This window comes from Chiroxiphia lanceolata, chromosome 3 (genome assembly GCF_009829145.1).
Source record: "Chiroxiphia lanceolata isolate bChiLan1 chromosome 3, bChiLan1.pri, whole genome shotgun sequence".
NCBI classification, from domain to species: Eukaryota; Metazoa; Chordata; class Aves; order Passeriformes; family Pipridae; genus Chiroxiphia; species Chiroxiphia lanceolata.
This window is the reverse complement of record NC_045639.1, coordinates 96,229,464-96,254,071: the sequence shown is the minus strand read 5'-3', so window position 1 is coordinate 96,254,071 and position 24,608 is coordinate 96,229,464. Positions and strand designations below refer to the sequence as shown.

Here is a 24,608-nt window from a genome sequence, read left to right as displayed (position 1 = left end):
AATCTTTTATTCAGTGCTTTTGCCCTTTCTTGCACACACTTTCCCCGAGGCACCCCCACCTTAGCTCAGCCATGCCCTGCGGTGGGTGGGTCGGAGCTGGCTGGAATTATCTGTGTCTGACACTGGGAAGCTCTGGCCTCTCTTCACAGAGCCCCCCTGCAGCCCCCACTGTTGGTGCCTGGATACCGGCATCCTGTACGGTGCTTTTTTCTTTAAAAATGTTTTAAATAAAAAGTTCTTAATATATTAAGGTTAATATATTAATATTGATAATAATATTATCATCACAGTATGGAGCAGCAGTTTACAGAGCCTTAGGATGCGTTGTAGGTGTGATGTGTAGAAGAAGCACAAGAAAATTCAATCATGTAAGCTTTTCAGCAGTGGCATCCTGCCTGTTCTCATGACAGAGAAGGAGTGTAGGGTAGGCCTGCCTGAAAAACAACACCTTAATGTGAAATTTCAAAGTTGTCCAGAATTTCTTCTAATTAAAACCTGATCGATTTTATTCTATCACCTTTGGAGATTTTATTGCACTTATTTTTAAAAGTGTCAATGAAAATTTCCAGGGGAGGAAACCCAGTTTCTCCTGAAGTATTCCAAAATAGCTATATTTTGATAAATTTCATAGTGTTTCAGTTAATAAAAATGCTTTTTAAAGTATTATACTTATTTTAGAGAAAAATCTTCCAGTTTTACAGTGCGGATCAACTATTTCAAAAACATTTAAATATGAGGAAAAATATATTTGCAGAGGCAAGATTCATGCCCTCTTTTTGTCTGTCTTTGATATGATCCAGTCCATGAGAGGCTGTATGGCATCCGGCACAGCAAAAATCAGAGCGAATGTGCGTCAGAGCAGCCTGTGTGTCTCTGTGCCCTCATCTCAGCCTACAAAGAGGGGATGAGACTCTTCCCTTACTGCTAGAGCTGGGGCCAGCCCCTGTTGCTCACGGGGAACACCTTTCAGATTGAGGAGAAAAGCCTTGGTTGGCAGGCAGCTAGTCCGGCTGCTTTCATGGCACTGCACTGCATCCCATCCTCCAGGAGCAACCCCTTTGAAGGGGTCACCAGGCAGCACATCTCCTCCTTTGCGAGTGGAATTTTGACCATGTCCTTGGATGTGGGTTGCTCCTCAACCTATTGGTGCAGATTTTGTTCTAGGTCACTTTGACCGAAACTCGGTAGCAGTGCTGAGTTCCTTCCTGTACAGTGCATGCCCAGAGAACAAATTGGTTCACGTCTTCAAAAAGGTCCCATGGCAATGGTAGAACTGTGCAGTTGCACATTTTTCAGATATCTGCTGGCAGTGACACCTGTGTAAATCCACAAAAGCCTATAGATACATGAAAATGTAGCCTCATATAGCCTGTAGATAAGTGAAAATGAACAGTGGGCTTATTTAAACTATGATTTTTATGAAACCAGGCCCAAAATAAATATCCAGGAAAATTGTATAATTCCAAAAGTTAGACACCAAGAAAAAATGCAATTCTGCTGTCTTGGGACTATCCTGATGACAATAATGTGGACAACAAATGCAAGTGATATATATAGTCTGTAAGTTTGTAATACAGTTAAGCTATCTGAATAAACTCATACAGGACACAGTACAGTGTGCTCATCCTTCTTAGCAGGCATACAGATATGCCTTCTAAAGAAGCCATCACCATGCTATTCACGCTGATTCATTCTGCTGTGGAACAGAAGTGCAAGGTGGAGATGTAAAATACATAGTACTTATTTTCAGTAAATGCCTTTTCTTTGTGCGTATCTTGATTTATCTATGTAGCACTCTTTCGATTATTGCTACTAACAAATTCTTCTAAGAAATCTCTGATTTTGCTGCAGATCTGTTGTGCAGTTTCAATGGGACTGATCCCTGTTTCTTAGTATGATTTTTTATAAGTTTTTTTAAAATATCCCTTTTCATCAAGCATAGCTGCAATATTTACTAGTGTGAAGAGATAATAATGAGGAATACAAGTGAAGGAGGCCTGCTCTGTGGTGCAGTGATGGCAGGAGATCAAGATGTTGGAGAGCTGTGGTCCACGCTAAAAGAACCTCTGCCTTAAGCAATTCCGCATGTGGAATGGCAGTACTGATTTAGAGCCAAACACTTATTTATTGATGGATAAATTGACTGATCTTATTCATTGGCTCTGCTTTCAGGCTTGGTCAAAAGCCTGAAACTACCATGGATTGCCTTTCATTTATTTGATGTAGTAATATTCATTTAGCCAGAATACTGCAAATGAAGGAGGAAGATGTTAACAAAAGTAACTCCTGAAGGTAGACTAATAGCTTGTATACAGACAATTAAACTTACAAGGAGATGCACATGGTGCAGACTTACTCTTGCCAAAGTTTGACAAGCAGGCATTTCCAGATTCTGGACAAAAATGTTGCACCACGCTGTGTCAATCTGTCTGTGCCTAAGGCTGACTGTCTCTTGGATGCATGGTTATTCTTTAATATCAGGAGCTTTACTCAGGCAGAATAACTGTGCAACATATTGTGCATCACTGTGTCTTGCTCAAAGTGCTTAGGGATAAATACAACTCTGACAGGAAAATTAATGTGTTCCTTTTCTGCTTTATTTTATTTTAATTATGGAAAGTAGTAAAGTTGTTCAAAGCAGCTTTAAACAAAATGCAAACCCACAAACAAAGTCACTTAAATAGCTCACAATCAATATGTTATATGCCAAAGCGGTAAAATAACTGAAGGAAGAATATTGCACTATGTTGTTCTGGATGGCTTTAAGAAATATATTGTAAATCTTTTATATTTACAAAATCATCTCTCCTTCTAAGTAAAAAGTGTTGCCTGAAAATTTTAGGAAAGCACGTGAACTTGCAATGTTTATCTAAACTCACTGGGTTCTTGATGTTATCTATTGATGAAAATACGTACACATATATGTGTATCTATGTATATATATACATATATATAGGAACAACCTAATGTGAACCTGTTGCACACTACAGCAACCTGCCTGAGTCTTCATCCAAGCACAACTCTGAAGCGAGGAAAGATCATTATCCTTATTTTGAGAATTAAACAGAGGCTCTGTCACTTCCCTCACGTCCCTTAAGAGCCCTTTGGCAAAGCATGAAATTAAAGCCATTATTCATCAGTCTTGCACTACACCATAACCACTGACCTGAGTGATGGACACACTGTAGTATTCTTCAGTCTTTCATAAAAGTTATTCACGATTTTTTCCCCACATCTGATAACTGTGTGTGACAAAATTCTCTGATGGCCGGCATGGCCAATATGTTTTCTCTAGTAATTGTGCTAAAACTTCATATATCCTATGCTGACTCAGGCAGCCTTGGCTACCCAAATAAATTGAATCTCTGTAAAATATGGATCTGTGTGCATCTGTGGGAACAGAAGATCTGGCAGAAATCTTTGATCTCACTGTTCCTAGAATTGCAATTAGGAAAATTCATCTGTGACCCTGCTGCAATATGTCTAACATAGTTCTGGGACCAACCAACTTATTTTGGTCATTGAATTTTGCTACATAGACCTGAACCATTTAGGTCTGAGAATAGATTTGCCTCTTAGCTGAGTTAGTGAGTGTATGGATGGGTCTTTTCTGGTTTGTCCAGTGTGCAAGAAATCTTCATACATGCAAGTAAGCATAGCACATTGAGTATTACTGCAAACTCAGTGTGTGTTTCTAATGTCAAAATCATGATGAAATTCCAGCACTACACAATACAGATATGTGCTTTTTATGCAATAGTTCTAATGTCAAAGAATGCCCCTATAAACTCTGATAGAATAAAGCATTTAGTCAGAGGGTTTGGATAGCCTCCTATAAAGTATCATACTTAGTAAAAATAAGTGTCAGTGTCAAGCATACTTCATGGATAATAAAGACTTTAGTAGGTAAGCTATAACTAATTTTCTCCTGAAATATGTCAACACCATTCCATCTAATTTAGTTTAGAACTGCAGTAATACATGATCACAGTGTACACTGCTTTCCGTTCTGCTGCACAGATTAGAGAACCTTTAGTGTAAATGAGTGTGTATCAGTTCACACTTCTCTGAATTTCCATCTTTTCACATATGCTAAAAAACACAGCTGGACATAAACAAGTAATAATCACTCTTAGTGCCGTTCTTCTGTTTTGTATCAATTTGACAACTGACTGGAAGATGACATGCTTTGTTAATTAAAGGATTGTCTCTGATCTTAGATGCATCTTGATACAAGTCTGTGAGATCTAGAGTATCCTCTGGCAGAGCTCTAATGCTTGCATACTTATTATGAAGGTCATAACTGATAAAAAATATGCATAATACTTAGTCTACAGTATGTCTTCTGAATATTTTTACTAACATGGGTGCTCTGTACAGAACTTGGTTATGTGTGACATGCATGCTAAAAAGCCCCAGAATAACTCTTTTCACTTGAACTTCCTCTTTGCTTCCCACTCACTGATACATCTTTTTAGAGCCATTAATTCTTGTTTGCAGCTGGGAAGTTTCATAGTTTTCATCCATTTTCTTAATCCTTGTCTTCCATAAAGTGGCTAGTTGTGGAAGGGTTGAACATCATTATGGCATCATGGCATGCGATGTCACCTGATTATTCTGAAAGACTTTTTCTCTTCTGTTGTCTGACATGCACTATCTTAATTCAGCCCTCAGAGAGGCTCCTAAAACTGCGAGGACCTATAGCCAAAAGTTAACAGCAGTTCTCAGCTTTAGTTCCCCTGCATAGCACAAGCAGGAATGTACATAACCTAGTCTGTATCCTGGACCATGAAGGCAGCATGAAGCAGACTATCTACTCTTTTGTGGAAATGGACCAGAAACAACTTGATGGGGAAACTGAAAACTAATAATTTCCCCAGCATTTTTGTTTCAGTAGAAAAGGAGATAGAGTTATCTCCAGCACTCACGAGCTCCATGGATAAGGAATATCTGTCTTTTGGAGAAGACCTGACAGGTCTGAGGTCAGTTCTTGTGGGCATACTGTCCCTGAGGCTTCAGTAGCCAGTTCAGGGCAGCAAATCGGGGAACAGCAACCTATCCTGTGAAGCTACCAGCTGGCACAGGTCTCTTGGTCACATATGAAAAAACCCTCTGCCTATAGCTTCAGGTCTGGCATATGGAGACGAGGCTTTTTTAATCCATCCTGTGTGTGGGTTCAACTTCTTAAAAATAGTTGCTGCAGCTGCATGCTGTGAGTCTCTGTTCATTTGAAGTAGGAGGGATGCTGAGCAGGTTTAGAGCAGTGTCTTATTGAAGCTAAGTCTCCCATTTGCCTTTAATTCTCCTGAGGACACATTTTGCACAGGCCAAAATGCAGCTCTGCATATGAGCCAACATTCATATGAATGCATAAGCACTGTGTCCTAAGCAAGTATGAAAATGGTACCAAGAACTAACAGCACACTGAATAGAGCTTTCAATTATTCATTGACACCCTACTTATTTGTATACCTACTCTTTGGTATTATAGTTAGAAGTGTAACGCTGTGTTTTCTACAGATTTTATGGATTAGAAAATCATAGGATTAGCCAGTCCATAAGTTAATCCTGATGTATGTTAAGTAATTCATCTAAAAAAACGGATGCTTCCTATATGGGAAATGAATAATTAATTTTGTTTTCCTGGTTAAAAAAATCCCTCAGGTGCTTTTCTGTTTTCTGCTGAAGCTGAAATTTTTTAGTCCTCTGACAGTGTCTTACACCCTCCAATATGTCTTGTTTCTATGGAGACACCAATGAACTGCAGCTTGCATTCTTCTGCATACAAGGTTGCTTCAGAATTTTCCCGGTGCTTCACTCTCTTCTCTTTTAATCAGAAATTAATCAATAGGTTCGGTACTCTGGTCTCATGCACTCACATGTACATGCACAAACACATATGATCCCTGTGACTGTGAGCCAGCCTATAAGCACAATGTATGCTTTCAAAGTTTTAATTTAGAGAACAGCACATTGTATATTGAGGCTTATAATACTAGAATGGCAGTGTGGGAAGATAGATATCTTGTATGCAGTAGATGAGATGGGAGGATTTTATGATACTTCATGCTTTTTAAAAATAGGAGGGATGTGTGGAGTTCTGGCATGGATTTAAAACATGTCGGGTTCTTGGGATTCTATGCCCTTAACGTTATCTGAGTTATTGTTTGGCCCCATTTTCTGCCCCCCCCCCTTGTAACTTTTATGTGAAATTTCGCCTCTTATCCCTTCCACCCCGAATGGTGACTTATTGCAGGATGATTCTGTAATCTAATTCTCTGAGCCATATTGTTCCTTCCCTGTGAGCACAAGGCTTCCCCTTCAGGACAGTGGGAAGTAAACACTTGTGTGGCAGAACACACTATGTTAGCAAACAGCATAAGAAAGAAGCTATGTAAATTACTTTGTTTATTAATTTTAAATGTACTATGAAGTAAACAGTATTTTTAATTATCAAGAACCAGTGAGAGTGAAATGATGCCAGACCGGAAGTTGTATGCCACTGTTAGTGAGCCCTTTTAAGCCTTTTCTTCCTGCAAGGTAGTCTAAATTATTTTCCCCCAGTTAAATTCAATAAGTAAAATTGAACAAGGCTGTGCTGGTGCCCTGAGTTTTTTTTTATTATTAGCTCATATGATACTGAAATAGATTTCCAGTAACAATTCAAAATAGCATTTGCAGAGGCCTCATAACAGATAAATGTTTATGTAAACCACCCAGTGATGGCAACAGATTACATCTGATGCTCAATTTATGTGCTGAGATGTATCCTGAGCAACTTTTTTCTCATTTTTTCTTTGTGCTACACAGCAGAGTGTCTCCTCTTACTGTCTCCTATGTTCATTGTGGTCTCCTCTAGACAAAGAATATTTTTCAGTGTTCCATATTTTTTAACTACTTATGGACTTCTGAAGTTAATAGTAGTTCTTAATTCTACTTAAGCAACTAGTAATCCGATTAAAAATAAAGAGTTTTGATGATACACCCCTGACTAGTATTTCTTGTCAATATGTTTGTATTTATGCTAATGCATGCATACATACAGATATATGTATTTTTGCATTTTGTGACCGTTTTTGTTGTCAAACCAAAAAGTGGAAAATACAATTAAGATTTTTATGCAAGATTTCAGAAAGAATGCTTAGTTTGAAGTCTATGAACATTTATTGCACTCTCAATTTGTTTGAACTATTCAGTGTTTTTTGTTAACAGACGGACAATAAGGTTTAACCTCTAAAAGGACTAAAACATTACTGCTTTCTCAAGGATAATAATTGTAGCTATGCAAGCTAGCACAAAACGGTTAAATATATCCTTGCTTTTGACAGAAGCTAGTGGAGTTGGAACAGGGATGAACATAGCTTATTAAATATAGCTCTTATGAAGACTGCTCTGTAATTACTGTGACTTTTCTTTGTATCATTATGATGATAGGCTGATGAAAACAATGAATCGAGGCTTTCAAGAGGCCGAGAACTATTCAGCCATATAAAAAAGATCATAGCTAGGGTAACAGCTCTGTTACTTTTCTTTGAGTAGTCTATGTAAATAATACACTATAAAGGTTAAATAGGTTCTTTCACTGAAGCTCCTTCTTCCACTGATAAGAGTTAAAAACTTAGAGGAGAATGCTCCAAGGAGGATCAAGAATGCTTCATTCCATGAAATCTCATATATATCCACGAGCAAAATTTTTGAATGTCCGGAAGTGTTTTCTGAGATGAAAACCTCAGAACAAAGTGACCTATATATCCAAAATATTATGAGCACAAAAATGCCCGATTGTCCTTTGCTCTCAGCTCTGACACTTCTCAGATCCAAAATAGTTCTGGGGACCTAAATTCGAATATTTTTCACTTTTTCTAAGCCATGAGAGATTTCCATGCTTTGCGGCCCTGAAAGGAAAACAAATAGCAAGGGTATTTTCTTTTGATCTGGATTATATCTGTTCTTCCTAGGTCTGTGTTGATATAACTGGGGAGGCAGCAGACCCCAATGTATCTGCTGTATGTAATGAACTTGAGCTTTTCAGCGAAGACCTTGGTCAGTGCTGAAGTCCACTGTCTTCAGGAGTGCCCTTGCTTGTGAAGCTTTCCCCCTTTTGTATTTATTGATAATTAATTTTTTAGAGGGTGGAATTTTGACACTTAAAAATTCAGTTGCTAGTGTCTTCTTAGTAATGAAGAATAATAATTTAATTTTCTTATTTTTAGATTTTATAAGGCAGTTTAGGTCCATGAAAACCATGCAGTATTTATTCCAGACTTTCAGCATGAAGCAAATATGAATCAGTATTTTCAAAGATAAAATTAGGAGTTAAGAATCGTTGATATTCACTGTTGTGCTTGCAGAGCTGGAAGGCAGATAGGGCCAGGCATGTCTGAGATCAGGGATGGGTGTGCTGCCTTTTCAAGCAACCACTTGACAACTCCTTCTGCAAACCAATACAGCTTTGTATTAAAGATAGAAGGTTCGTTGCCTTGGCTACATGTACTGAAAGACTTATCTGAAGGCTCACATTCCTGATGGTTGTTATATCCTTCTCATTTCTAGCCTAATTTATTCTCAGTTAGTGTGTTTGCAGGTCACCAGTAACTGTATAGGTAAAATAGGTCTTTTTCTTCTCTGTTTATGTTTTTTTGATGTCTAACGGATAGACACCTCTCATGATTCCCTTAGTTATGCTGGAAGTGTATTTTGAATTTTTTTGTGTCTGTGGTACATTCATATATATATATTCACATTATGTGGGTATAAGTAAATAATATTATCTTCTATTTAATATTATTTGTTTGTTATCACATACCCTTCTGCAGATATGTGATAACAAAGAGCTTTAAAGCAACTTAATTGCTTTAACAATTGCATGGAGTTAATTCAAGTATCTCAAATCTGTAAGAGTAAACTATAGTATGAAGTAGTGAGTAAGAAGAGGGAAATAAAAAGGAGAACTGTAGTAAATAGTTTAAAACCTATTCTGAAGCAAATCCAAACTTTACAGTAGGTTTGGTTTAAAGAAGAGCAAGTACATAAAGCGGTCAGATTTTGTATGCCAAGGTCTCCCAAATGGTTTTCTGGTAATGCCACAATTAAATATCAGTCAATTGAACAAATAATAACTTAGCAAAACCAATTAAAAGGAATGATTTTGAAGATGGGCTTTTAGGCCTTGCTGCAGAAACCTTGGCTGATGCCCATTCCACTTGTCCAGTAAACTGCTATAATGATTGCTCTCTGTTTCAGCCTTATTTAATAGTTTCATTAATAGTATTAAAGAAAGCAAGTGAACAGCATGTTAATGAAGTCAGTAGATGATGTAAACAGCAGGAAACAGAAAATATGAGATGCTTCGAGATTAGAAACATGAGCAAGAGGAGTTATCAATATGTCATATTCAGATTGACAAAAGTGAGAGGATAATGCATCTGGGATAAATTAGTTCAGAACTGGTTTTTTATGACTAATACATATTAATTAAATACACAGAAATATATACATTAACTTGCACTAAAACATTTTATTTTCTGGTTGAGAAAGGTCCAGTTTGTAGTCAGTATAATACCTAAAAGGGCAATACTGTCTTTGAAAGAATGTGTAGATAGATTGTGTAAAAGAGTAAACAAGTAATTGCTGAGTTTTACACAAGTGAGTGGATTGTAGGAGCAATTTACTGTTCTTCAAACAGAGTAAATTTAAGAGGAAAGACTGAAATGTAATGACTGAGCAAACAGGGAATGGAGAGGAAGACTACTGTAATCCACATACCTGAAATATGTGTAAGCATTTAGAGAAAATATGACTTATTTAGCATTACCACAAATTTAATATCGTATCAGAAAAATGTTCCTTATTATTTGAAAGCAAACTCTAACTGTACTAAATCAAGAATTAAAAATTATATGCAAACAGGCTGTAAAGCACAACTTAGTGCCAACTGATGGAAACCTAAAACAGGCCGTAGGCTTCCACTCGCATATAGAGATACCAAGTCTCTTCAACAGTGCTCAGTGTGAATGCATGTTGCAGAGTTCCTAAATTGTTAAATCTAACCTATACTTTTTTTCCCCATCCCCAACAATATCCAAATTACAGGAGAGGAGACTTCCTAAGTGCTCCATTCAGCATGCCCAATCCCACACAAGATCTAAAATATTTCCCCTTCCCCGGAGTGGTGACATGCACGCTGCAGGCAGACTGACAACTACCTCCTCCAGTTGGAACATATAATCATCAATGCCCTTCTGAGCTCATTTAAAATGTGACTAACTCGAGCCTCAGCTCATACATTGTCAAATCCCACTTGGTGAGTCTTGTTCCTGTTCCAGCTGGAGATGGGCCCACGCTGGAATTTGGGAATCTAGTTTTCACGTTCCAAAATCGAACAAAGAGACTCGGACTCATTTCTAGCCTTAGTTTCCTAAACTGCTGTCATGTCTGTAAGTAAAATGCTGGAACGTTAGTTGTCTGGGAAAAATAAATGAATGATGATTTTAAGAGAGATGCTGGGGCTACTCAGTGCGGTAGCTTCCAGCTTTTTGGTGCTGTTCCCAGAAATGCTTCAACCATGGTGAGGAGCTCAATTCTCTAATTAAAAAACAAAATTGTATCAAATATTTTTCAGCTTTACACTCTCAAATTAAAGCTTAAAAACCTCCAAGGAAGGAAAGGAGGCCAGATTGGAGGGGGAGGAGGTGAGAGGAAGGAAACGGGTGGAGAAAACCACTATATTCCCAAGATGCAAGGAAAGTTGAAAAGTAGAAGAAAAAATATATTAAATCAGTGTAAACTAAGAGGTAAGTTTAAGGCATTTTTTTACATTGAATGTATGTTTTGTTGGGGTATTTTTAGCAGTAAAATTCTGTATACTTTAAAAACATTTGAAATACATTAAAGTGAGGTAATTGCTTTGTTTTCCTCAATTTCTTCTGCAATAAACTTGATCTATATTTTTATTAAACCTATCAAAGGATTTGTTGTGCTGAGATTTTGCTACTTTTCTGCTACTGCTGCTTGAAACTGTCTATTACCTCACAAATGACCTACATGAAGTGAAGCAACATCCCATGGCAGCAGGCAGGTTGTTCTGGGGTAGAGCTAAGCTGCAAAAGTTAATTGTTTATGGAGATTTAATGGGCATGGTGCTCCTACTTACCCACCTCACTGCAATTCAGTAGTGTGTTGGTGTAGCTTAGGAAAAGAGCTGTTGAAGTAATAGATTTTAGCATAGTTAGGAAGACAGTTGACCTGTGTTCTTAACTTGAGGTCAGAGCAGTGTCTTGCATTGTTTCTTAGTGTCGTTGCTGTTATTGCTATTTGGTGCGCTGGCTATGCAGGGGTTATATAAGTTAAGTTTTAATGACAGACCACATGCCACTGCTGAATAGTAAAGCCTGGTACACTTAAAAGCTCATTTATTACTGGGATATTTGTTGCTATACTGCCAAAAGCCTGCCAGAGATGCAACAGAATAAAAATATTGGTGATTAATATGATTGTGCTTGTGTTGTTAACACCATGTGATACTAAAGGCTTTGTCACAGATGAGTTTAGAAAGAAAGGGAGCAGAAATCTGGAAAAAGTAGAGGAAGGGTTACTTGCAGCATTTTTATCTTTGAAGATTGGGAACAGGGTAGGGCAAGCATGCGACAGCTGCCGAAATAGGAGAGGGCAAAGCTGTCAGTAGTTGATGGTCAAGAACAATACAGGAGATGAGGTTTGTAGGGAATGCTGCCACCTTCCTGTCTCATCCATATCCAGTTTCTGCTGTCTGGTCCTCTCAGGTTGGAGGTCATACTGTGTTTAAAAGCTTCTGATGTCTCAGTTGTTCATGATTTTATCCAGTCTTATTTTTTAACCTGTTTACATTATTGATTTCAAAAACATTATAGAAATAGGTTCTGTAAGCTAATGACATTGTCTTTGTTTTAAGCCTCCTGTTTGAGGATTTTATGGATTGCCTGAAGTGTTTCTACTGTGAAAAGTGAATGCTTATCTTTGCCACCTTAAGCTGTCTACTTATTGGCCCAAAACTTGTGGTCTGCTTAAATTCCTCTCTACTCCATATGTCTGGTCATCCTTGTTCCTCACTGTACATTTTCTAGCTATGCTATACATCCTCAGTGTTTCAGGTGAAAATGTTAGCAGTTTGCTGCCTTCTGAAGATACGTATGTCTAATAACTATCTTCCTTGCTTATGCTCACCATTTAGCCTTCCTTAACTTTTCTAAATATATTTTTCAGAGTTGAACTGAATGCTTAAATATTTCTACAGATAGCAGTTACATAAATGTATGCATGGCAGCTGTGCACTTCAAGATGAATATATTATGGATGAAGAGCTTGAATGCCACAGTATTTGTACTATTTTTATTCAGACACATCCTGAGAATTTAGCATCAAATGGCCTAATTCTGCTTCGACACTATAGCCAGTGAATTAACCAGAAGCTGCTACCAGACTTCATGGGATCAGGACTGATCCTGCCTGCTAGAGAAATGAGCTTGACACTACTTTCAGAAATCTTCTGAATTGTTCATGAAGCCAGATATTAGGAACTGCAGTCTTTTGTAGGAGGGGAGACTTGGGAGAGAAGAAACCACAGTTGTTTAGGGGATGCAGTGGTGGGATTGAGGTGAGCTGGAACATGGCTGAGCAACAGGAGCTGTGAGGAACAGGCAGGGAGAGCTCTCTGGGTGAGCTGAAGAGCAAGGTGAGTGAGAGCACAGCCTAGCAGGCAGGCAGGCAGCAGCTGCAGTTGCAGACCCCTGAAGGCAGCGAGGCTGCCACTACATTAGTCAGATACTCTGTCAGAATTTCTTTGGACATCCAAAAGGCCTTGGGCACCTATGAAAGTGAATGAGAATTTGGCATCCCAAGACACCTGTGCAATTGTCAGCCTTGAGGTGATTCAACAGAAATAAAGAGCAACATAGAAATTATGTTTAAGAACAGACTGGGCAGCTGATGACTCTAGCAGTCTTTATTTTGTTCTGTATAGATTAATGGAAAGCATTTTCCTCAGGCATTTGGAAACCATGGTCTATATTTTAAACAGTCTTAAATAAATAATTAGTATGGCTAGTTAATCATAACTCCATCACCAGACAAAATTATCCAAGCAAGAAAGTAATTCTAATTATATTCTTCCCACTGCCTGGTATGTGTTCTTGTCCTTTCTCTTCTTTGGATATTTTGAACAGTAAGGGAACCCTTTTAAGCTGATACAGATTAGTTTTGTATGGAACTAGAAGGAAAATGAATGTTTAAAAGAGATTCTATATAGAAACAGAGAAAACTACCTGGTTTGGGTATTTTCTTAACGTCAGGTGCCTTTGCTTATCATTAATGCAACAGAATAGAAGTAGGGGAACAATCCAGATTGCTAAAAATACCATGTGTAAAAATTAGCCATTTACTTAGAAATTAGCTACAATCCATAGGAGTTGATGTGTTGGCGTTAGTACATCATTTACCAGGTGTGTTGCATCAGCTTCACTTCACAACAGATGTAAGACGTAGAATGCCATGAAGAAATTCAGGCTGGCATTAATAAAACTATGCATGGCAGCACTTCAGCAAGAAAAACTGCCTTTGATACTGCTTACTTGAGGGCTTATCCAAATGTGGAAATAGATTGAATCTAGCCAACTAATAGCAAGCTGGAGGAATAAACAACAAAGGCAGTCTTCTATCCTGTGCTACTATGAGCCTTGCTATACCCTCTGACTGACCTGTCTAGGCAGGCGGTCCCTCTGACCTACATGGGGCAAGTCTTGTAATGCTTCAGCATCAGTTCACTGTTCACTCCAGTATTCACCCAGCTGCAGCTTGATCAGGTTGAATGGAAACAAAATGTTGTCTGCAATTTAAGGACTCTTTGACTTGAGTTTTGCCAACAGTTCTGCTGATAACTGAAAATAAAATACTAAATAATAATACTAAAGGCTTTATCACTGCATGATATTTGGTTTTGCCAAATTTTATCCCTTTCACTTATCCCAGGTTGTGCCAGCACTGTGGGATCTGTCCCTTGCATTAAGCATTGCTAGATGGCTAATTTTTGCTCTTTCAATGCAGTATGTATTCCTTCATTGTCACTAGGTCTAGAAAATAGATAAATGTCCATGAAGGCATAAAACAGGACTGAAGGCAAACCCTTTTCCTGTTAGAAAGTGATCCAGACTACCAGAGGATGGCTCCAGTACTTGCTGCCCATGTCTACCATGCAGAAAGTCCAGTAGATGACACTTCACCTAAAGTAGAAATTTTTAAATGTTGAGTAGATTGGAGAAAGAAAAGCATAATTTCTTGCTATGTTCTTCCTTCTGAGGTGCTCCAGGAAAACAAAAAACCAACCAAACAAAAAATCCCCAACCTCTGTCTTCCACAATCCAATGTGGAAGTATTCAATCTTCACTACATTTTTCTTCTCATTCTTGCACATTCAGATGCTTTTTTGCACATTGTTCAAAGCGAATGTCGCACGTAGTTCCCTGTCTGTCAGTTCTTGAGCCCATGTGTTCCACTGTTGGGTTTACTTTGCTTCCTGGTTATAGGAATTTTTTTCTTGAAGTAGTTTAGATTAGAAGGGGAAGCAAGAAATACTGAAAACTGTTTCTTACCTCTTAAAAATTTTCTAACGATTTTTATTTTTACAGACTAATTGTTTCTGAAGCCAAGGAAGAAGTTGCTTTAGCACAAAATTTGAGACAAGTTTTACCAAATTTCCCAACCAATGAAATGATAAGTGTTTTAGACAGAGCTTTAAATAGAGCTTTCATGTATCCAAGAGGGTTTAACCATTTAGATTGACACTGACTTCTGGATTTGGGGAAAACTACTGTTATTTTATGTGTTTTGGACACTATAACTTACCTATCATTATTGAGTGACTAATGACAAACATCTATCCTGACTTTTGTGGCCATTCAAGATGTAAGGAAAGGGAATCTTCCTCATATCTGGCACTCTCATGAGCTCTGCTGAGCTTTACATGGGCAGGAAAGTGATTGGCACTGTAAACTGAACTAATGGACACGGGAGGGATGGATCTGAAAGAAGCTTTGCTTCTTATTTCTCTTACGACATCTGTGTTCACGTACAGTGAAGGAATCTGCTCTTGGTTTCAATCAAGGCAGCAGTATTTGTTGCCTGGAATAAGGAAGGAGTTGACTTTTGGGATAGCTTCCTTCCCCTTTGGTGTGGCTAAGCACGCTCAGGTAGGCTAGACAGAACCACAAACTGCTTCTGCAAAGGTTAACTGTGTAGTGCAGCATGAGAAAAATATTCTGATGGAAATATTCAGCTTATTCACTATTATTTTAGGTTTCTATAAATGTAATAATAAAGCAGTACTGAAACACCTTTCTGACCATATAGTAGCCTCCAAAGTCTATGGGCTGTTTGAAACACTGGCCTCACTTTACGTCACTTCAGAGTGACATTCAGTAAGCAAAGGATTATCCAAAAAAAGAAGGGAACTGAATCTTCAGTTAATAACCATCTTTAAAAGAAAACAGGTAATGAATATTAGATTGCTATATTATTACTATATTTATTTAAAGAAATTGCCTCAATTGGGAAAAGAAATTCACGCCAACGTTTGCCCCAGGAAGTTACCCTGGGAATGCAAAAATAACACCAGCTTTGGCCTGAAGTCTAAGATTCTCCAGCAAAAAATACTATGCTCTGTCAAAGGTGTCTGAGCTCCTAGCTGGTCAGTTCTCTTCTGGGAACACAGTCATGATTTGAGCTTTTATGCCAGGAGTGCATGTTCAGGAGATGCTTTAAGGTGGAGTTATTTCATAGAATAACAGAAATAGCTGAGTTTAGAAGGCATCCCTGGAGATATTCCAGTCAAAGCCCACCTGCTAAAAGCAGAGTCCTAAGTTCGTTGCCCATGACACTGTCCATGTCAGTTGGGTTTTGTGTATCACCAAGGACAGGGACTGTACAACCTCTTTGGGGAATGGACTTTAATGTTTGATCAGTCTCACAATGAAAAAGTTTTTTTCTAATTTTTAAGTGGAATTTCCTCTTTTGCAATTTGTGCTCATTGTCTCTTGTCCTGTCAGTTGATATACTGAGAAAAGTATGACAGAGGGACAGTTATGAAATTGTAAACTGTAGAAAAGTGTATTACTTACAAAACAAAAAGAGGAATAGCTAAGAAAGAAAATTATCATTATTGCCTCTACTCTAGTCTTTAAATCTGGATCAATACTCTCTTAAAAAAAAAACCAAACAGATAGGAATTAGTAGAAAGTAGATGGGAAGAAAAATCTGAACTTGATGCTTTGTTTACCTCTCTGTGCCTTTTAAAAGAGAGGTCAAATTCTTCACTTTTGAAGTGCTCTCTGAAGAGGTTCGATGTGTCCAGGATACTCAACTGCATTCAGTGCCATTCTAAACCAACTACTTTACATGGCTGAAATCAAATACTGCGTTATTTTGGACTTCAGCAGTGTTTCTCCTTTGCTGCAGAATAATTTAGAGGTTAGATTGTCCCAGCAGCTTTTTTAGAGTCATAGAAATTGACTATATCACCATGTTTTGATCAGTAATATGTCTTGCTGCAAGGGGGTTGGGTGCTCGTTCTCTCTTGGAAGTAAGTATGGAAGTGAATATCTAGGGCAAAAGCCTTCAGGTGTTGCTCATAACGCAGGAAGTTATCCCCATCACAATCCAGGATGTTATTTAGAGCAAAACATGAAGGCAACCACAGAACATTATTTACACAACATTAATGTCTATAAAAGAGTGAAGATTTTGACTGTCCTCTGGTGTCCACTCATAATACATGTTTTGCTGTGGAGAATCACAATTATTATTCACAACAATAACCTCTTTCTCCACCATCTATTATTAAAAACAGCCAACAGGTTTTTTACCATAATTCACAGGCTCAGGTCATTCTACAGGGCTATATATAGTTCAAAGGATAAATATCCAGCATGATTTCTTTTATTTCTGTGAACATTTTAGCAGCTACCAGTGTTTTCATCAGAGTGGTGCTGAATATTACTTCACATATGTGGATGGCTTCCAGCCGTTATAGCAAAATCTGTGGGTTTGATTGTTGTCTGTAAGAAACTACTTTATTTAAAAGATAAATATTTTTTTATTATTACTTGAATAAGAATTTAGGAGAATCCCATTTACACAATGGGATGAAGATAGAGAATAGTCAATATTTATTCCAGGTAACTTTCTGAGCTTTACTTAAGGTGGCAGAGGTAATAGCTACTTTTACTGTCTGTGAGAGAGATTTACCTCTATCTCTCCCCAATGGCTGTAGAGGGAGGTAATATTTTCAGTTTCCATTTTATGGAAATACTCAAAGTTTGGTGTGAAAAATTGAAATTCTCTAAGAAACTAATATTCTTGATAATTGCATTAACCCAAATACTCATGTCACTCTACAAAACTTTTTGAATGGAGAGATGAGGTGCAAGATAACTAAAAAAAAGAAGAAAAAACCCATTGAATGTTAATCCTCTCCTGATCTCAGCGTAAGGAAAGTCAGCGTTCTTCTCTGTTTGACAGCAATTTAGAGTGGCAAATATATGTAAGGCTATTATTAGAAATCTCTGGAAACTAAAATGGTTTAAGATTTAAAGTTGAGTCACTCCCTTCCTCTGCAAGTATTGTTTTAGCTTGATTTTTAGGGATATAAATACTTTTTTATGTTGAATTGCTACACTACACTGCACAAGTTATGCTTTGTAGTTGCCTGAACATAATTTTTCTGTCACTGTGCTACTACCAGTGATTATAATAGAAGTCCTTTTCTTGTATGTATTTGACTGATAAATTACTTAGATGATATAAATGAGAACCCAAAGACTTTTTTTATATTTTTGTGTGTTTATCTTTGCAGGTGTACATGTATTAATGTCAGATGTATTCTGACTCATTCGCAAACATTCTGAAAAGCTTGCTTCCTGATTGAAATCAGGAATGGCAGCAAAATGAATTTTGAGCTGTTTTACAAAGCCAGTCATCTAAAATTATTGAATTAGATCAAATTATCAGAAACGAATTCTATGAATACATCGAATAAAATATAACTTTGAATTTAATGTTTTTGTATGGGAACACTTTTTTTTGAGTCTGTCACATGAGCAACAGTTCATGATGGCTACATCCTATAAGCTATTGCATGTTAATATGGAAGCACTGACTACTACTAGTATTGCAATAAAATACTAAAGGCCTGGAATTTAAATACTGTTGTGTCTGAATAAATGCTAAACTTCATGCTGAAGACCAAAGTGCAGGATGGCAAGGACTGACATATCATAACAAGGTTCATTTCTGTAGACTAAAATTTCTCTTGTTCATTCTGAGGTAACTTACATCTTACTGAAACTTCTGAACTTTACCAAAGTAGAGGGGTTAAGAAGATAGACTGACAAATAAGACCATATTCTCTTCTGGATTCTCTGAGGAGTATCTTCACCTGACCTTTTAGTTATGGTTGCCGCAACTAGACAGGTCTTTTTAATTTGTTATACAGTATGTTTTAAGTTTGTAATAGTAAAAATTTTGCTCCCCCACACCCTCAGTAGCTTTCTTTTTTTCCCCCCTAAACTGCAAAGCTAATTTTCTCTCAGGTGGACATTTTCCACTGGTTCCTTTATAAATGGACTTTTTTAGATAAAAATGTCCACAGAAACAAAAAAAAAGAGGTCATTCTATCCATGAAAGAATAAGAATTATCTGTGAGAGTGGGAAGCTTGAACATGGAGGAGGTTTTCCAATGCTTTTTAGCATATTTTGCTAAAAAGGAGGTGCTTCAAATGCTTCAAAAACAGTCATATGGCAAAAACTTGAAAGAACAGTAAAAGCTGTCAAAGCTAGCAAGACTGTATGAAGTATACTTTTAAGTGTAAGACAAAGAGTTCATTCTTTTCATGCTCTCTCAACTGTTTAAATACATCCTTGCCGGTCTACTGTTTAGAATTTTTGCAGTATATTGGTGCAGAAATGGCAGCAGAAGACCCCTGGAACATAGTGGTAAGTAAACAACTTTTAATCCTGAGATTTGTCACGTGTCATTCCAATCTTATCAGCATTTGACTGCAACAATTGGTATAACCAGAGTATAGCTTTAAAATAACATAATTGTAAAATATTCTTTAAAACAACCCAAAATAAAGAATATGTCTATGACAGACATAAACCAAGTCTATCCAAGAGAGATTGCTAGCATGTAGTCAAGGGCTGATTAATGGGATCAGTAGATAAAATAAGCACTTAGACTCAGTGCTTCCAGATTTCTCGTAAAAGTAGAGACATATGGAAAGTAGGCAAAAGAATTCAGAATAAGGTTTTAAATAAAATCAAATAAATCAAATTTATTACTACACATGCTGTATAAGCATAGATGCTACTGGGAAAACAATTGCTTCATCATCATAGGTTCAGTCAGTCAATGGATATTCTAGATGGTAAATCAGTAGAGTCTGTCATTATTGAGAGCTCATTATGGAACACTTTTAGAGATTAAAGACTTGTCATATGAGTTTAAGTGAAGAATAACTATTAACTTTTCAATATTCATGAAAAGCAGAAAGGCTATGTTTAGGTTTTCTAATGTTTATGAATAAATGACATTTTTATTAGTTATCATTCCTATACAGCAGTGTAATAAATATCAAATGTTGATGACACTTTCCAAATACTGAATTGACCCTGCACGATCGCGTGTATTTGCTCTAAAAGAATGATAGACTCATCAGTCTTGGAGGAAATTGTAGGCTGAGAATATGATGATATGAGCCAACTGATGCTGGAGCTTCAGATATTAGGAGTACTTGTATTCAAAGGAGGTAGACTAGCTTTGAATATCATAATTCATACCTCAGAGAACATGTGAAGCATCTAATCTCTCTCACTGCACTGCCAGAATTGTCATCCTGGTATGTTTTCATAATGCTTTATACAGTTTATGCAAGTACATTTAAAAACTGTGCTAATTTTCTGTAGGGGTTATTCTAAAATCAAATAAATTTCATGCTAGGTATGGCTTCCTAATAATCTTAATCTTAACTCAGCTTCTCCAAAAGGAGGAAAGCAAACAAAAAAAAAGAACAAACAAAAAATATCAGTAGACAAGTGACCTTTTATCGCCAATTAAAAAAAAATGGAGACACAACTTCATAGCTACACCTCCATATACATTAATTTTTCTTAGAAGCACTGGCATAAAGTTAAAAGATTGATTCCCTTTTATTCACAATAATGGTCCAGAAAAGGATGCCTTTTTTACTAAAATTTTAGGATATATATATATAACCATATCTTTAAATGTAGCAGAATGTCACTGTACTAAATTCCATGGATTGGTGCTTTTGTGTTCTCATATTTGCAGAGTGGTGTCTGTGCTACTAGTAGTCTTATGTTTGTCTTATAGTTTATGGTTATCAAGACAAAAATTTTTGTGTGTTAATGGAAATACACACTTTCCAGTTCTCTAACAACTTTCCAGGCTTCCTAACAATAACGAATTATCTTTGGCATGTAACCTTATCAGATGCTTCTTGAAAAATGCATACCGTCCATGTCACTCTTATCTATCACAGTGGCATTATCTTCAAAGTGTTCTGTCAACTTAGTTATGCAAGACATTCCTATTATACAGTCATATTGGCTGACTTTAATGGAATTAAACTTTACTTAGTGCTCTCTTGCCAGTTGCAACAAAATTGTTTTCAATATGCATTAAAAATGTTAAGCTTGCTGATGATTATATATTTTACTCTTTCTCACGACTAATTTGAATAGTGATGATCTCAACTTTTTGGTTCTTCAGGAGCTGATTCTGCCTTCACAGAGTATGGACTGTGAAAGCTCAGTAAATGCTTTGCTAATTGGAAAGCATTAGGAAGCAAAGCACACTCATGTACTTCAATGACAGAATCACAGAAGGAAAACAGCAAGTTTCAGAGAGTGAAAGAGAGGGGTCTAAAATTCAGAAGAAAATTGCCAATGGTTATAATCAGAAACCAACAAGAATGCTAAAAAAAATTAACTTTACAATGCTGTAAATATCTCACCTTCAGAAACAAGGTCCCAGAGGTTTGGAGAACTTAAAGAAACTTCTTCCCTCCCCCCACCCCCTCAATAGGGGGATTATATTTCTTTCATTCATCATTTTATGCCATAGGGAAAATTGCATTTTAATAATTGAACTGCATTTTTAGTAGATTTTGAACTTATGGGCCTGTTTTGGAATGAAAAGCAACATATAGATATAAAATTATATATATCAACAGTTTATTAATTGTGTATCATCCAGGCTGTTACCAGACTAACAAATATATAACAGTAAATGATAAAGGGTAAGAAGAAGTAATACAAAATGGGAAATGAAAAGAGGTTTAAAACCATAGTAAAGTTAGAGATACTCTTCCATATCTATGGAAAGGCAGTTTATGGCCAATGCAGGCATTGTATGGGACAGTGAAAAAGAGTAAATGGTAGTGATCTTGTGCAGCTTGGAAATGGAACCATACTTTTCTATTTATGTTCATCTTGGAGGGAAGAAACAGGCCAGGAAAAAAAAAAAGACATATTTTATTCGTAGGTAGTATATTAAGCTGAAGACCTTCTCCTATGTAGTCTGAACAATCTGAAAATAAGAGATATGTGTGAGTTATATGATATATATGATCTATCATGACATGTATGAGCTTAAACTCCAAGAAAAGTAAGCAAGTCTTTAAAAAGGCTGTAAATCTTGAAGTACTGTGAAGGGCTTGAAACACACTGTGGGGCATTGGGAAATAATCCATTGATTATATTGCAGGACTTCAGTTAGACATTAGAAGCTTAATTAATATTGTGGTGAAAAATGGATATTGTTATCTTGTAGAACTTTCTCAGTAGACAAATAGCCATTTTGTCTCCTAAACTGAGAATAAAATCATTATCAGTAAGTAGAGTGCTGCAACTTTAGCAAATTATATGGTTTTTTCCCTTCCCATTTAAATCAATTGGCGTTCTGTTCTGCTGAAGTACAGTTAGTCTCGTTCACAGAAACAAGTTTTACTTAGATTAGGTAGGAAGCACAATTAAGACAAACCTAAATTAGCCACATATCCCCTTTACTACTTACTTTAGGGTGGTAGACTTATTCTGAAGTTATTTGAGACAGAGACTCAGTATTTTCAGCTGAAAGGCTTGTTAAAATAATGCAGTATGACTCTTTGCTTTTTTCTTTGTGAAAGATGGTATGTGTCCGTCTCTTTCCCCAAGTAACAAGCAATAGGACAAGAGAAAATGGCCTCAAGGTTTAGATTTTAGGAAAAATTTTTTCACCAAAAGGGTTGTTAAGTACTGGAACAGGATGCCCAGGAAGGTGGTTGAGTCATCATTCCTGGAGGTATTTAAAAGATATGTAGAAGTGGCACTTGGGGACCACAGTTAGTGACTTAGGCACCATAGTTTAGTGGTGAACTTGGCAGTGTCAGGTTTAGGGTTGGACTTGATGATCTTAAAGGTCTGTTTGACCTAAATGATTCTGTGATTCTATATACCGTTCAGTTTAGGAGATAAATAATTTCAGTAGAAATCCATCAGTTGCTAAGAAGTGGCATGTAACTTGAGGAGTTTTTCTCAGATGATTATTTTTCTTGCATTGAGTTGACCTCTTACTGTCTTTGAGAGAAACTGAGAAAATAGATGAAAGATAAAAAAATATTTTTCCTTACTAAATGTTTAACAAATTTGAGCATATGCAATCATGAATTCTGTTTGAGTCAGCTATATGCTTTCAGATCTATGTCATATATCACTCAGACAGTGGAAAACTGTTGGAACTGGATGGATCCATTTTTTTTCTAGAAGATATTGAGAAACAGCTTCATAGAACTCCCACAGTCTTTTAGAGATGGTCTTTTTTTTTCTTCTTTTAAAGGTACATGCTATGGAGGCACCTAAACCATTATGCTGGTGTTGACATAAAAGCAATTCATTAAGCTTCTTACAATTTTGACTTACATAAAGAAATATATATGTTAATGCATTGTCAAAATACTTTTTAGTGATGTATTTAATTTACTGTAAAAATCCACTTTTTCTTGTCTTTACCACCTGTAAAACGAATGGAGAAGATTTGTTGATAATAATACAGTCAAATCAAGCATTGGCAGGGAAAAATTATTCTTGTTAAGGCATTATGCGGTCTCAGGAGTCATCTTCTGTGTGAATGTGCCCCTGGAGGAAGCCAGACTGACAGGGCTCTTCGCTCAAATCTTCCATTCCGGTTATATTAAGCACATGGAGCACTTTCGCAGCTACCCTTCCTTCGTCCTGCACTGAAAGAATGAAAGGAAAATCCCTGTGTCCATGTTGATTTTCCTCTCCTCCATGGATTTCTTTTCCAGAGCTATCACTAGAGTCCAGTTGTCAAATTATAGTTCTTCGAAACAAGAAGGAAATCTAACCTGATCTTTTCCTTGGGACAGCTTATTCCTTGCTGCTGTGTTTTAGTGGTTTTTTTTAACTAAAGTTAAGGTGTCACGTTGCAGGAACTTTGATTGTTCTAAATAGAGAAAGGACTCCAAACCACCAGCCTGTTTGACCAGTTACTAGGGAAATTCATACTGCACAGATTTCCTTTGTTCTGAGTATGGATTTTCCAATACCTGAAAATTTTCAAAAAGAGACATTCCAGTTTTGGTCTATGCGCATATCATATGTTCAGGAAACCCAGATTCTGGCTTCACAATAAATTTATTAGGAAAACTTTAGCCACTTATTTTAAAATCTTCTTTCCCTAATAACTTTATAGATCTCCCTTCTGCAACGCTATTACATACACACTTATGCACACAGAATTATTTTGCCTACCAACCAGATTAGTTTTGGAAACAGAATGGGCCTCCAGCACTTTGCTGGATAGGAATAATAATTATATTACCTTAAAATCATGAAAAGCATCTATTTCTGGGGCCTAATAAAACATCAGTATAAAGTATCTAAAAACTGGAGTGGTGATATTTCTGTCATATTTTAATTCAGAAAATTTGTTTCGTTCTTACAACATTCTTTGCTTTTTTTTCTTGCTACAATTTATTTGGATATTAAGTTTCAAAACATTGTGGTTTTTACTAACTAAAGAGAAAAAAGTCGTGGTTTCTGTTAGTAGAGTTTATAATTTTTACCACAGTTTTATTACTTGTTTTTTGAGGAAGTCAGCAGTTCATCAAATCCATCAAGGACTTTGTAAAATGAAAGGATACAAGATGGTGAAAACATTTGTATGGATACTTTCACTTACTGCTCGCTCTTTTTCTTGGTAGGCAGCCATACCTGTAGGTGTTGACAAACTGAGAGTCCATTTAATTCTTACGATAATTATTCTTTAGACCTAATGTTAGGCAAAAGTTCTTTACTATTTAACCAGCTCTATAGCTTTCAGTTAAAATCTTAATCTTTACAGTGGTTCAGATTGTTTTGCATTTCTTCATGAGAGACGTATAAACAAGTTAAAAAGCAGCCCGCACACTGCTTGTTCAGTCAGAATTCTCACTTTTCTCCTATGTTTGAGTTTTATAGCAAGTACACCATAAAACAAACTCTTCCCTCAGCTTGCATTGTTT

The 24,608-nt window shown here is 36.8% G+C and overlaps 1 protein-coding gene across 15 annotated transcripts in view; it reads left to right on the top strand.

The window, feature by feature from the left end:
* DLGAP2 (DLG associated protein 2) overlaps positions 1-24,608 on the top strand; it is a 455,535-nt gene that overhangs the window by 138,877 nt on the left and 292,050 nt on the right. Inside the window, exon 1 of one of the 15 annotated variants that reach the window (XM_032681605.1) lies at positions 10,625-10,793. The exons of 13 other annotated variants lie outside the window; for them this stretch is intronic. In XM_032681605.1, coding sequence (XP_032537496.1) covers positions 10,736-10,793 — 58 coding nt within the window. In that variant the 5' untranslated portion in view covers positions 10,625-10,735. Of the gene's footprint in view, positions 1-10,624; positions 10,794-24,608 lie in introns of those variants that run through there. One more of the 15 variants, XM_032681598.1, reaches the window with a different exon arrangement.